Source organism: Herpailurus yagouaroundi, unplaced genomic scaffold (assembly GCF_014898765.1).
Source record: "Herpailurus yagouaroundi ecotype Mexico unplaced genomic scaffold, PumYag 197, whole genome shotgun sequence".
Classification (NCBI taxonomy): Eukaryota; Metazoa; Chordata; class Mammalia; order Carnivora; family Felidae; genus Herpailurus; species Herpailurus yagouaroundi.
In genome coordinates, this window is record NW_024412428.1 from 3784544 (window position 1) to 3798864 (window position 14321).

Below are 14321 nucleotides of genomic sequence, written 5' to 3' on the forward strand. Positions count from 1 at the left end.
TGGAGGTTCTAGTAAGTCAAACAGGGCAAGAAAGAGAAATAAAAAGATGTAGGAGTTGAAAAGGGAAAGTAAAATTACCATTTTTGCAGAATTAACTGGTTGAAAAAGTAACAAAGTCTACACGTAAGTTATCTGAATTAAAAAGAAAGTTTGCCAAAGTGTCTGGAAATATGATCTATATATAAAAGAAGGATAAATAACACCTTTAAGTACCAGCAACAATTAGACAATATAATTTTTAAAAATATACTATTTATAATAGTATCAAAAAGGTCGGGCATCTAAGACTAAGCATAACAAAAGTTGAGCCTTAGGGAAAAATTTAAACTTTATTAAAAAGGGCGTCTGAGTGGCTCAGTCGTTGAGCGGCCCACTTTGCCTCAGGTCATGATCTCGTGGTTTGGGAGTTCGAGGCCCACGTCGGGCTCCCTGCTGTCAGCATATAGTCTGCTTCAGATCCTCTGTCCCTCCCTCTCTGCCCCACCCCCACCCCGCCGCTTGCACAGGCTCTCGCTCTCTCTCTCTCTCAAAAATAAATAAACATTTAACAAAGACTTAACAAATGGAAGAATATATCACATTCATGCATCTGAATGTCAATATGGAGAGATATCAGTTCTCCCCAAATTGATCTTCAGATTTAATATAATGTCAACCAAATTCTTCTCACAGTTTTTTTTTTAAAAAATAGGCAAGTTAATTCGAAATCTATATGAAAGAACACAAAAGCCGAAAACCGGACAAGAATCTTTTAAGAATAAAGAAAGCCTTAATAAAGTTTACTACAATAAAGACAGCATGGGTACTGGTTATCAGGGCAGACGATGTAAACAATGGAATAAAAGAAAAATCCCATAAACAGATTATTGCATATAACGGGTATGTGCTTTATGACGGGTCCCTGGATAAAGAATAAATGGTGCTGGGATGATGGTTACTCCAGGGAAGAAAGGATGTTAAGCTCTACCTTATACTAAACCAAGGAGAATTTCCAACTTGATTATAGAGACCTAAAAATAAAGAAAAAACATGAAACATTTCTTCTGTTTTCAGAAGAAAACAATATTGTATGGCTTTTAAGGAAACAAACGTTTCTCAAATAAGATCTAAAAAGCACGAACTGGGGCACCTGAGTGGCTCAGTCAGTTGAGCATCCAACTATTGATTTTGGCTCAGGTCACGATCTCTTGGTTCGTGGGTTTGAGTCCCTGCATCGGGCTTGGCACTGACAGTGCAGAACCTACCTGTGATTCTCTGTCTCCCTTTCTTTCTGCCTCTCTCTCTCTCTCTCTCTCGAAAATAAATAAACTCAAAAAAAAATTTTTAATTAAAAAATAAAAAGCACTAAGTATACAGAAAAGATTGCTAAATTCAACAACATTAAAATGAAGGAATTAAATCCTTCCTTTAATACCATAAAGAAAGTGAACAGACAAGCCATAAACTGAGGGAAGGCATATGCCTAACACAGGGTTATTCTAACATATCAAGAAAGGGGAGAAATCAGTAAGAAAAAAGTAAACCGCCATAAAGAAAAACGCTCGTAAGACAGACAGACACATGACAGAAAACAAAAGCGAGCAATAAAAACATACGGGGTGTGGAGCACCTGGGTAGCTCAGTTGGCTAAGCACCTGACTTCGGCCTAGGTCATGATCTCTGTTTCTGTGTTTGAGCCCTGTTTCAGGCTCTGTGCTGACGGCTCAGAGCCTGGAGCCTGCTTCGGATTCTGTGATTCCCTCTCTCTGCCCCTCTCTGCCCCCCTCTCAAAAATAAATAAAAATTAAAAAAAAAAAAACAACATACTGGGTGCTTGGGTGGCTCAGTTGGTTAAGCGTCCGACTTTGGCTCAGGTCATGATCTCACGGTTCATGGGTTCGAGCCCCATGTCGGGCTCTGTGCCGGCAGCTCAGAGCCTGGAGTCTGCTTTGGATCCTCTCTGCCCCTCCCCGACTCATGCTCTGTCTCTACCAAAACTAAGCATTAAAAACACACACACACAAAAAAGATGTTCAACTTTAAAAAGTAGCCAGGGAACGTTGCTGCCAATCAAGGCCACAACAGCATTCCATTGCTTAACTACAAAACTGGCAAAATTCAGACTCTGACAATATCAAATGTTGATGAGGATGTGGTGTGATGGGAACCGTCGCTGAGAGGAGGGAGAATAAGCAGAAATATTTTGAAAAGCAATCTGGCATTGTCGCGAAAACTTAAAAACACGCATCCCCTCCCAAACCCAGCAATTCCGGTCCTGCACACGAATATAAAACGCAGAATTGTGTGGACTAGCACGAACCCGGAAGGAGCCGTGTGTCCACTGACAGGAGAAGAGCTTCGTGAATTACAGGACGTCACCACGGACCGAAAGCGAAGACACTGCAGCTATGTGCACACCTGACGAGTTCAGGCACACAGCTGGCAAAAGCTGGTCACAGATTATAAACAGTAGAATACCACTTCTGTACGGCTCAAAAACAAAACGAAATAGCACATGGCTTACGAACAAATAACTTGGGTGGCAAAAACTATTTCTAAGCAAAAATTAGTGAGAATTCAGGACTCCGAGAGGAGCCTATGGTAATGTTTTGCTTCTTAAGTTGGATGGTGGGTTCACAGCTGTGCCTTCTAGAAATGTTATTCTGCAACATTAAATATTAAATGAAAGGTTTATTACTTTCAGAGGCACTGCCTTTCTGATCAGTCATGAGAAGAATCTACTGAACTGAAATCAGCTGCAGCATAATCCCCATCCACTGTTACCAGTAACATCGTTTTTTTTTTTTTTTTGCCGGAGTGATGTCGAACGAATACACTTCCTACCTTTACATGGCATCCTTCAGATATTCTACAACAGACTGCAGTTTGTTTTTTCTAGTCTTACACCATGTCTAACGTGAGGCGGTTTCCAATTTTATACAAATGTTGCAGGCCACTCCTCAGAATGCTTTCTTGCTTATCAATGTCACCTGCAGAACATAGCGTCCCACGCCGAACAAAATACTCCAGTACGCTGAAATACACTGGGGTCTGCCACCTGCTCCACGCAACAGGCAGACAGGATATTGTGGGAAAAGTGGGAGCAAGGCAAGTGTGTGTGGGAGAGGAAGAAGGGGTCAGAGATTATTGGTTGGAAATGGGACAAAAGGAGAAAGAGGCAGATACTGCTGAAGGGAAATAGGGTGGTGTGATGTTGTGATATAAAATATATATTTGGTCTTCATCCCTGCCTGCATAATTAAAAAAATGAGAAAAACTCTGCATACTCTAAATAATCTGAGAGTCAGGGACAGCCTAACCTCCTCATAGGGATATATAGGGACGAGGGTCAAGGGTCAGGCTTTTAGACGACACTATGGAAGTGCTTAACATTTTCAACTTTGGTGTAGGGGCTAAGACTATCTTATTTCCTTGAATCTAAGAGTACGCTAATTGTTAAAAAAGAAAAAAAATATATACCTGTGAGTTTATAATAGCTAGGAAGGGGGCACAGTTACATCATTAAACAGATAGCAAGAGATCTGTTTCAGAATTATTAAAATAAGAAAAAAAAACCCGCTGCATCATCTACTAAAATTAACCCCAAATGAATCAATGATCTAAACCTAAGACTTAGGGGCGCCTGGGTGGCTCGGTTGGTTGAGCGTCCGACTTCAGCTCGGGTCATGATCTCATAGTCCGTGAGTTCGAGCCCCGCCTTGGGCTCTGTGCTGACAGCTCACAGCCTGGAGCCTGTTTCAGATTCTGTGTCACCCTCTCTCTGCCCCTTCCCCACTCATGCTCTGTCTCTCTCTGTCTCTCAGAAATGAATAAACATTAAAAAAAAATTGTTTAAAAAAATAAATAAGCATAAGACTTAAAACTATAAAACTCTTAGAAAAAAACATAGGGAAAAAGCTTCATAACATCAAATTTGGCAATGATTTCTTAGATCTGACACCAAAAGCACTGCCAACAAAAGAAAAAATAGATTAACTGGACTATATCAAAATTAAAAACTGTGTATCAAAGGTCATAATCAATAGACTGAAAAGGCAAACCACACAATGGGAGAAAATACTTGCAAATCATATGTCTGACAAGGGATTAATATTAAGAATACATAAAGAACTCCTATACCACCACAACGAAAAAAACAGACAAGCCAATTAAAATATGAACAAAGGACTTGAACTGATATTTCTTTGAAGATATACAAATGGTCAAAAAGCACATTAAAAAATGTTCAACATCAATATGGAGGTTCCTCAAAAAATTAAAAATAGAACTAACCTATGACCCAGCAATTGCTCTACTAGGTATTCATCCAAAGGATACAGGAGTGATGATTCAAAGGGGCACATGCACCCCAATGTTTACAGCAGTGCTTTCAACAATAGCCAAAGTATGGAAAGAGCCCAAATGTCCATTGACTGATGAATGGATAAAGAAGATGTGGTGTTTATAGACAGATAGATACATACATACATATGTACATATAATGGAATATTACCCGCCAATCAAAAAGAATGAAATCTTGCCATCTGCAAAAATATGGATGGAATTAGAGTGTATTATGCTAAGCAAAATAAGTCAGAGAAAGACAAGTATATGATTTCACTCATATACTTGAGTATATCATTCAGAAAACAGATGAACATAAGGGAAGGGAAACAAAAATGATATAAAAACAGGGTGGGGGACAAACCATAAAAGCCTCTTAAATACAGAGAAGACACCGAGGGTTCCTGGAGGGGTGTTGGGTGGGCAGATGGGCTAACAGGGTGATGGGCATTTAGCAGGGCACTTGTTGGGGTGAGCACTGGGTGTTACAGGTAAGTGATGACTCACTAAATTCTATTCCTGAAATCATTATTACACTGTATGTTAACTAACTTGGATTTCAATTTTTAAAAAATGTTCAACATCATTAATCATTAGGCAAATGAAAATCAAAACCACAGTGAGACACCACCTCACACCCAGGAGGATGGCTACTATCAAAAAATCAGAAAAGAACAAGTGTTGGCAAGGATGCGGAGAAAAGTGGAACTTTATGCTCAACAGTCCGCAAGGTAGGAAGGCAAGATGATGCAGCCACTGTGGAGAACTGAATGGCGGTTCCTCATGAAATTGAAAATGGAATTTCTATACAATCCAGCAATCCCACTTCTGTGTATATATGCGAAGGAACTGAAAACAGAGACTCAGGCAGGAATTTGTAGACCCAGAGCAGCATTATTCACAACAGTCGAAAGGTGGAAGCAACCCAAATATCCATCAGCGGACGAAGGGACAGACGAAATGTGGTATACACATACAATGGAATATTATTCAGCCTTTAAACAGAAGGCGACTCTGACATTGGCTACATGATGCGCCTTAAAAACATTGTGCTAACTTACAACAGGGCGAATACTGCAGGATTCCACTAATATGAGGTACTTGGAGTAGTCAAATTCATCGAGACAGAAAGCAGAAAGGGGGCCAGGGGCCCGGGTGGGAGAAGAAGCAGGGAGCTGTTTACTGGGGACAGAGTTTCGGTTTTGCAAGAGGAAGAGTGTTCTAGAGACGGATGGTAGGGATGGCAGCAAACAATAAGAATGTACTTCATACCATTGACTGGCACACTTAAGCACGGTTAAGATGGTAACTTTTTTTTTTTTTTTAATTAGAGAGAGCGAGCGTGTGCATGCACACGCAACCAAGGGCAGAGGGAAGAGAGAGAACGAGAGGGAGAGAATCTCAAACAGGCTCCCTGCCCAGCACGGAGCCCAACATGAGACTCGATTCCACGATGCTGGAATCATGACCTAAGCCAAAATCAGGAGTTGGACGCTTCACCAACTGAGCCACCCGGGCGCCCCAAGATGGTAACTTTTATGCTGTTCTTACTACAACGAAAAATAAAGCGCACCTTACAATGTTTAACGGAGAACGAGGATCATGCCTGCAGAAGCGTGGGGCCACCTGCGGATAATTTTCCACCTACTGGGAACAACTGGAAAGGGGGCAGGCTCAAGGCGGGAACCAATAAGCACCGAGGAGAGCGACAGTACCCTTCAATTCCTTGGACGGCACGGGTCTGAAACGCCGCCTGAGCCAGAACGAGGCCTGTGGGGAAACTCCATCAGACAGCTGATTCACGTTCAGTTTACCACGGCTAAAAACCCGGGAGTTTTTCCCACGACCTGCCACCAAGTCTGTACTCCTTCTCTACGTGTGCTATCAACTCGAAGACCTATCGACAAGAAATTCCACGTCAGCTTTGATGTTGTAGCTTGTCAAGGCAGTTCTGAATCTCAAATGATCACCTCTGGCCCTGCTTACCTCTGACAGCCGTATGGCCCCTGCAAATCTAATACACATGCTTCTCATTCCTCAACCGCAAGGAATTCATTGGCCACGCCATGCTCTGGTTCAGATAAAATTCTCGGAGGTGTTAATAAGTCACTGATATATTATCCTTACTCTGCGAGTTCTCTCGGATACACCCCACGGTGTTCCAAGAAAAAACAATCCTTTCCGAACATGTAGCAGAATAAGAAATGGAGCATAAAGATGCAACCCTGTCATTCTTCTTATGGGCTTTCATGCCATTTATTTACAAAGCCTTGGGCTTTAGGGAATTAACTCCTTGTCCTTAAGGCTAGAAGTGCCCTTAAAATGAAATCATCTAGCCACTTGGTATCTTAATTAGTGGCAAGAAGAGGCAAGCCCTTTGTGAAAGTCAAAGCATTCTCCCGTTTCTTGCCTTCTGGCACTCCTTCTGTTCTCTATACGACTTGCAAAATTATTTTAAATTCTTTCGAGACCGCGTCTGCAAGTCCCCTTAGCTCAATGCACATGTCTGCTTGTGTCTGAAACTTGAATTAATTCAAAGCAACTTACTGCTTCTTTCCTGTTTCGAAGTGTAGTTTTGGACTCAATATTGTTTTCTTGCAACTCTCTTGTTCAAAATGGCTCTTACAGAAGAACGCCATATTAAAATAAGAACTGTCCTGTTTGGGGACATTACACTATCCTCCAAGCAGTGGCTCTTTGCTCTTCTTTTTGGCCCTTCTTTGCTCTTCCGATTGTCCTGTAAACAGGTAATAGTTTAAAAACCAACTTCATAATTGTGGTAAATTTTAGCCTGAGATTTAGCTTTTTGCTTTAAGTATTGCTCTGAGAGGATCCTGGCGCTCTCTTGCGCTAACCCTTACCTCAGGGTTCAGATCCCCTGAGCAATCTAAGCTCAGCTCCTTTCCTGGTGATGCTGCTTCATCAGATACCTCCCGCTTTTCCCTCACGGGTCATGCCTAACCTCCCTATACGTTAGGTGCCAGCTCTATGCCAATTACCCCTCACCCCGCAGGGTCTATTTGATTCTGTATTTCAGAGTTGTGTCACTCACGGCCCCATGGACGCAGCCAAAAAAGAGCTGTCTTCCTTCCTCATATTTGGACCTCTTCCAGAATTCTCTGTTCATGGAGCCTCCGTCTTTGATTTCCCTCTCTCACCCCTGATATCCAACCGGCTTCAAATCCTTCCAGTTAAGTCTCCAATAGCTTCTGGAGTCTGCTTCTCCGAGCCCCCTAGGGCCAGGACCTTCGTCCTGGCTCTCACTATCACTTGACTACATATTTTCGGGGCTGAGCAAGGACACAAGTCCGAAGATGGAACCCAGAGAAGCTGTCTGCCAAAGGCCAATGAGGAAATGGGTTGGGGCAGAGCTGCCTGAGAGCCAGGAGGACTAGACTCAACTCCTGAGAGGAAGTGTGGCAGCAAAGCCCAGTGTAAACACCGCCAGTTAGGGGCGCCTGGGTGGCTCAGTCGGTTGAGCGTCCGACTTTAGCTCGGGTCATGATCTCACGGTCTCTGAGTTCGAGCCCCGCGTCGGGCTCTATGCTGACAGCTCAGAGCCCGGGGCCTGTTTCGGATTCTGTGTCTCCCTCTCTCTCTGCCCCTCCCCCGTTCATGCTCTGTCTCTCTCTGTCTCAAAAATAAATAAACGTTAAAAAATTAAAAAACAAAAACAAAAACAAAAACACCGCCAGTTAAAACTACTCAAGTCACAAACGGTGGTCTAGCAGATGAGCTGGGATCAAAAAGTGTGTGTCGGCCAGAGGACTGCAGAAACTGGGAGCGAATTCTAGAAACAAAAGCTTTCCAGACTCTCTTTCTCGCTCCCCTTCCTCCTCCTCCCATACTTACCACTGCCAGCACCTTGCCACGGTCTCAGACTTTTCCGAGACTCTACAGGCTTTTCCTTCTGGCTGGAATAACCTCGTCTTTAGTTTTGCCTTAGTTCCCCTGGGATTTGAAGGCCTTGAGGGCTAGAATGTTGCCTCACTCACTCCCGGCTGTTTCTCAGATGCTGAGGACAGTTCCCGGTACTTGATAAAAACTCAATAACTACTTCTGACTGAAGGACCTGTGAGCGTCCTTAGCGTTCTCGACAAATATATTAAATGAGATGGAAAAGGGCTGCCGAAAGCTGACGGGCAAACTGCCCCTTTTATGTATTTTTTCAAACCTGGCTCCTCCGGGACTCCCTGCACGAAGCCGCTCCCAGCGTCCCCAGCCAAGGTCCGGGGGCTCTCCCTCATGGGCCCCCGCTGGGCGTGTGGCTCTGCCCCAATATGCCTTGTGCCCTACCTCCCTACAAGATGGGCAGGGCACAAGTTCCGAAGGAGGGATTTAGTCAGGTCTTCCCGGTCATTCCCAAACCCCAAAATGTGGAAATGTGGACCCGCAGACCCATGCTCTCCTTCCGTGGCTTACGCGTTTCCACGTTACTGGCTGGGTCTAACTTCTCTGAAGGTTAATGGAAAGACAGCTAATTGATCGCCAATATCTCAATTCTGTCATCTTAATAACCGAGACAGATTATGATGAAGGCCCAGTCAGACTGGTTATCCAGAAACTCCTCCGTTATTCTGCAGCTGACAATAACGGTGAGATGAAATCAAGTCCAAAAACCAGAAATGACCAAATCACGTTAGAAAAAGAGTCACAAATAAAGGTGAGTTTGGAGCCTTTTCTCATTCCGTTCATTCCTTCTAGTGCTTCTCAGGTGCTAGGCAAGATTCTAAGTGCCAAGGATACAAAGATGACTGTAATTTGACACCTGCACTCAGGGAGGCACAGTCTCAGGGAGAAAGAAATCAGTGACTGACGTGGTATTTATAATCAAAGTTCTCAGAGAAGGAAAAGAAGATATTTCGCAAAGTACGTGTGGACAGTTCACTGCACAACATCGACAGTTACGCTTACGGCTAACTCATTACAGAGATCTCTCATTGTCCTCCTACTTCACCGATTTTCTTAATCTTTAAACTCATGCTTCGAATCCAACTATTGAAATCGAAACCTTTTCAGACCTACAGTGCAGGGCACGATGGGAAAAATGGGCAACGCGGTTCGGTTTTGACAAAACAAAGGAACAAACAGAGGCATAAATGAAAGACGAAAGGAAGAGTGACGGCTTTTCTGAAGCGAGACAGGTTGGAAGGCCTGTTGTACAGTAATCTTGTTTCCTCCTCCGGAAAACAGGGACCAGGCACTTTCCTCAAGGGATGGTTGTGAAGGCAAGATAGGCTCTCACTTAGCTGATAAGAGAGAGCTTGTCAACACTGTGGTCCTAGTGGCTGGCAAAAATAAAAAAATAAAACGAGGACTAAAAATAAAGTGGAAGGACTCTGGTACTGAGAGGGTGACAGTCCTGAGAAGTCCACGCGATGCAGGTCAGGAAAGCCACCTCCCCCCTCCCCGCACCCCACCCCCCCAAGGACACGACGTAGCACTGTGCTCCCCTACCTGCCCCGTCTGATAATGTCTGGCAAACTGGCTAACCACTCGGTGGTCATTTGCAAAGTACTCCATCAGAATAGAAGGAACTTCAGCGAAGTCAGTGGGGCACCTGGTCCCTAAAATGGGGGGGAAGAGAAAAAAAAAAGGTTGGCATGAATCAAATCAACATATTTATCTTTCTTTTTATGTGCTCTTTTAAAACTTTTATGTGTACTTCTGATGAAGGTATGATAAGATTTAATTCATTAAATCAATATTTTACTTCTATAAAATTATTGTACATATTTGCAGAAAAGTTTATTATAATCCCATATATTTTCCTATATATCAAAAGTAAAACAAAATATTTGCACAGCTGGATAAAACACCTTGTAAAGCCATGGCTCACACCCTCTACAAACAAATCTGTCTTCAGCTCTGCTTGGTGATACAGGAGACAAAAATTAAAACATTCTTACAATTAATGTACCATTTGTATTTAATTTCCTGAATTCCACCACCAAATGCTTTTATCCTTCACTTATTTGTTTGTTGGCTGGTTCTATTCCCTATGCTGTAATTTTCATCTCCATGATTTATTTATTTTCTAAAATTTTTTTTCATGTTTATTTTTGACAGAGAGAGAGAGAGAGAGAGAGAGACAGAGCGAGACAGAGTATGAGCGGGGGAGGGGCAGAGAGAGAGGGAGACACAGAATCTGAAACAGTCTCCAGGCTCTGAGCCATCAGCACAGAGCCCGATGCGGGGCTCGAACTCACAGACTGCGAGATCACGACCTGAGCTGAAGTCGGATGCTCAACCGACTGAGCCACCCAGGCGCCCCAATGATTTATTTATTTTCTAACTGGAAGCTAATACCTCTAATCGTTTCTCCTAGTTCGCCCATCCCCCCACGCCTTCCCCTCAGGCAACCACCAGTTTGTTCTCTATGTTGAAAAGTCTATTTGTTTTGGGGCGCCTGCGTGGCTCAGTCGGCTGAGCGTCCGACTTCGGCTCAGGTCATGATCTCACGATTCGTGGGTTCGAGCCCCGCATCGGGATCTGTGCTGACAGCCCGGAGCCTGGAGCCTGTTTCCCATTCTGTGTCCCCCTCTCTCTCTGCCCCTCCCCTGTTCACGCTTTGTCTCTGTTTCTCAAAAACAAATAAAGGTAAACAAATTGAAAAAGAAAAGTCTATTTGTTTTTTAGATTCCACATATAAGTGAAATCATCTGGTATCTGTCTTTCTGTGTCTGACTTATTTCACTTAGCACAACACTCTCTAGTTCCAACCATGTCGTTGCAAATGGCGAATTCTCCTTCTTTATGTCTCAGTAATACTTCATTGTACACATATGTATATATATATACCACTTTTTCTTTATCTATATGCTTCATTTGTTTTAGAAGTATTTTTTTAAACCACTGTTTGCTCCTTGTAACAAAGTCAATCCTCAGTGAGAAAAGCAATGTTTTAAACTTAAAATTACTTAAAGCAACAAATCCCGTAAGAACTTTGTGGTGACATTTTATGATGCCGTCCAGCTCAACTACAGTTTTTTCAAATATCCTCTCCTTCCCCCAAATACTGTATTTACAAAGTTAGTTAATAAACACTGAATGACAGGGGCACCTGGGTGGCGCAGTCGGTTAAGCGTCCGACTTCAGCCAGGTCACGATCTCACGGTCCGGGAGTTCGAGCCCCGCGTCGGGCTCTGGGCTGATGGCTCGGAGCCTGGAGCCTGTTTCCGATTCTGTGTCTCCCTCTCTCTCTCTGCCCCTCCCCCATTCATGCTCTGTCTCTCTCTCTCTGTCCCAAAAATAAATAAACGTTGAAAAAAAAAATTTAAAAAAAAAAAAAAAAAAAAAATAAACACTGAATGACAGCAATTTAGTAGGTGACCTATAGCTGACCATATAGGATAGTGAGCTTCTTAGAGATGAGACAACAGAGAGGAAAGTCTACACAGCATATCATCAAATATGGCCACGTTACCAGCATGAAAGGCTGTCATTTTATATAGGGGGAAAGCATAGGAAAAATGAAAAGTACCTTATCATACTTTTTAAACAGGCTATAATGTGTTTTCTAACTGATTTTGGAGACAAAGAGGCAACATTCTTCCACTTACTCACTAACTCTGTGCTCGGTACTGAAGACACATGTATTTATTCACACAGCCAAAAACTTAAATTCCAGGGGCGCCTGGATGGCTCCGTCAGTTGAGGGTCCAACTCTTGATTTCAGCTCAGGTCATGATCCCAGGGTTGTGGGATCGAGCCCCAAGTCAGGCTCTGTGCTGAGCGTGAGCCTGCTTAAGAGTCTCTCTCACTCCCTCCTTCTGCCCTCTCCCCGACCACCCATACTCTCTCTCAAAAAAAAAAGAGTGTCCAAAAACTTCAATTCCACATAGAACATGATAAAATGAAAAAGGTGCAAACTCAGAAGACACTGGCATAATCCTCGGTCAGAACTGTTAGCAAGGGAGGAGAAAAATGTACGATGATCAGGTTGTGTAACAGCTGGAAGGGCCAGGTGAGGTGACCTGCAGTAAATGACCAGCGGACAACATTAAACGACCGGATTTTGTGAATGAGGAGCCTTTTTCCCCCCAATCTAAATAAACAACATGCTTTTTTTATTAAAAAAAAAAAAAAATTTTTTTTTAACGTTCTATTTATTTTTGAGACAGAGAGAGACAGAGCATGAATGGGGGAGGGGCAGAGAGAGAGGGAGACACAGAATCGGAAGCAGGCTCCAGGCTCTGAGCCATCAGCCCAGAGCCCGACGTGGGGCTCGAACTCACGGCCCGCGAGATCGTGACCTGAGCTGAAGTCGGACGCCCAACCAACTGAGCCACCCAGGCACCCCACAACATGCTTTTTTAAAGGATCGTTGTTGAACAGAAGTCCCCCCTTCGTGGCTCACCAGTGACGTGTTGGTAACGAGTACGTCCCAGCATAGAATGCATGGCATGTCCCATTTCATGGAAAAGATTTTCCATCATTCCAGGAGTTAATAAAGTTGGTAAATTCCTTGAGGGATGGGGAAGATTCAGCATAAGAACTACGACTGGGAGCTGGTAGTCTCCGTCTTCCTTTAATCTGCCTCCACGGATTGTAAAATGGCAGTCCTTAATGAGACAGAAAACATAATTAGACGAGAAAGTATTAGGTAATCTGAATATAAAATCAGGCCAAGGTGTGTGAGTTCCAATCTTAACTCTGTTCTCTTTAGTTACAGACACTTTTCCGAATGCTTCTTATTTTGCTAAAATTTTAAGTTTTCTAAAACACCAGTAATACCTTGAGCTTGTGTTGATTACTTCATTCATTCGCTCCAAACAGATCTATCAAGGCGACGCTATACCAGATGTTGGAAACACAGTCATCAGAGAGTTTAGATCCACACCCTCAACTGTCCACGGGCAGGTGGGAAGGGACGGACATTGAGCTACTACTTGGGGTGGGTGGTGCCATTAATGTTTACTGAGCTCCTTCCACGCGCGTCAGGCGGTGAACTAGGAGACACTTCTCACACCTGTTGTCTGTGTCACTCAGAAGTGATGAACTCTAAACCGTCACAAAGCAAGGAATTTGGAGTAACTTCCTCCAACGGGCTGAGAGTCACAGGCACTGTATCACTTATTCTTCACAATAACCCCATGAGGCAGGCATCTCATTTTTCAGAGGAGGAAAAGGAAAGCAAAGTCACGTGCCCAAGGACACACAGCCAGGACTGCTGGGATCTGAATCTGTGTCACCTGGACTCTGGCCCCACCTTTGACACCTACATCAGATTTGCCTCCGTGAGCTTCTTCCCCCCCCTGTCAAACCCCAGAGCAGCCCCCCCCCCATTTCATATGCGCATAGCTATTCAAATGCACTAGAAAGTGTGAACCGCTATTCAAATATAGGGCACCACGATCTCTGTTATAACTTAAAACCTCAACTCTTTTTTTTTTTTTTTTAATTTTTTTTTCAACGTTTTTTATTTATTTTTGGGACAGAGAGAGACAGAGCATGAACGGGGGAGGGGCAGAGGGAGAGGGAGACACAGAATCGGAAACAGGCTCCAGGCTCTGAGCCATCAGCCCAGAGCCCGACGCGGGGCTCGAACTCCCGGACCGCGAGATCGTGACCTGGCTGAAGTCGGACGCTAACCGACTGCGCCACCCAGGCGCCCCAAAACCTCAACTCTTGACATTTCCCATCAAATTACCCGAAACTGCTGAGGCTAATTAACCGGCAAACCTGGAACGCGGCGAAAGGAAATGAACCTCACGTTTTCTTTACAAGGCGTGAACTGGTGGCTGATAAGGTTTCCATGTGGGCATATCTTCTATAATTCTAAACTAAGACCCTTGTCAAGTATGAAAAGTAGAAAAGAGCTAAGGCTCTAGTCAGGATGTCTGGGTTCAGGGGTGCCTGGGTCGCTCAGTCAGTTAAGCATCCGACTTTGGCTCAGGTCATGATCTCACAGTTTGTGAGTCTGAGCCCCTCGTCGGGCTCTGTGCTGATGGCTCAGAGCCTGGAGCCTGCCTCGGATTCTGTGTGTGTGTGTGTGT

The 14321-nt window shown here is 43.8% G+C and overlaps 1 protein-coding gene across 5 annotated transcripts in view; it reads right to left on the bottom strand.

Annotated features, from left to right (window-relative positions):
• The window catches only part of MIPEP (mitochondrial intermediate peptidase), a 164773-nt gene that overhangs the window by 90259 nt on the left and 60193 nt on the right, over positions 1–14321 (bottom strand). For all 5 annotated transcript variants that reach the window (XR_005782262.1, XM_040448037.1, XM_040448038.1 and 2 more), the window contains exons 13-14: positions 12683–12887; positions 9781–9890 (exon numbers count right to left, since the gene is read on the bottom strand). Coding sequence is in view for 4 of the 5 variants with exons in the window: in XM_040448037.1 (XP_040303971.1) it covers positions 9781–9890; positions 12683–12887 (315 nt within the window). In the remaining variant the exon portion in view is untranslated. The remainder of the gene's footprint in view (positions 1–9780; positions 9891–12682; positions 12888–14321) is intronic.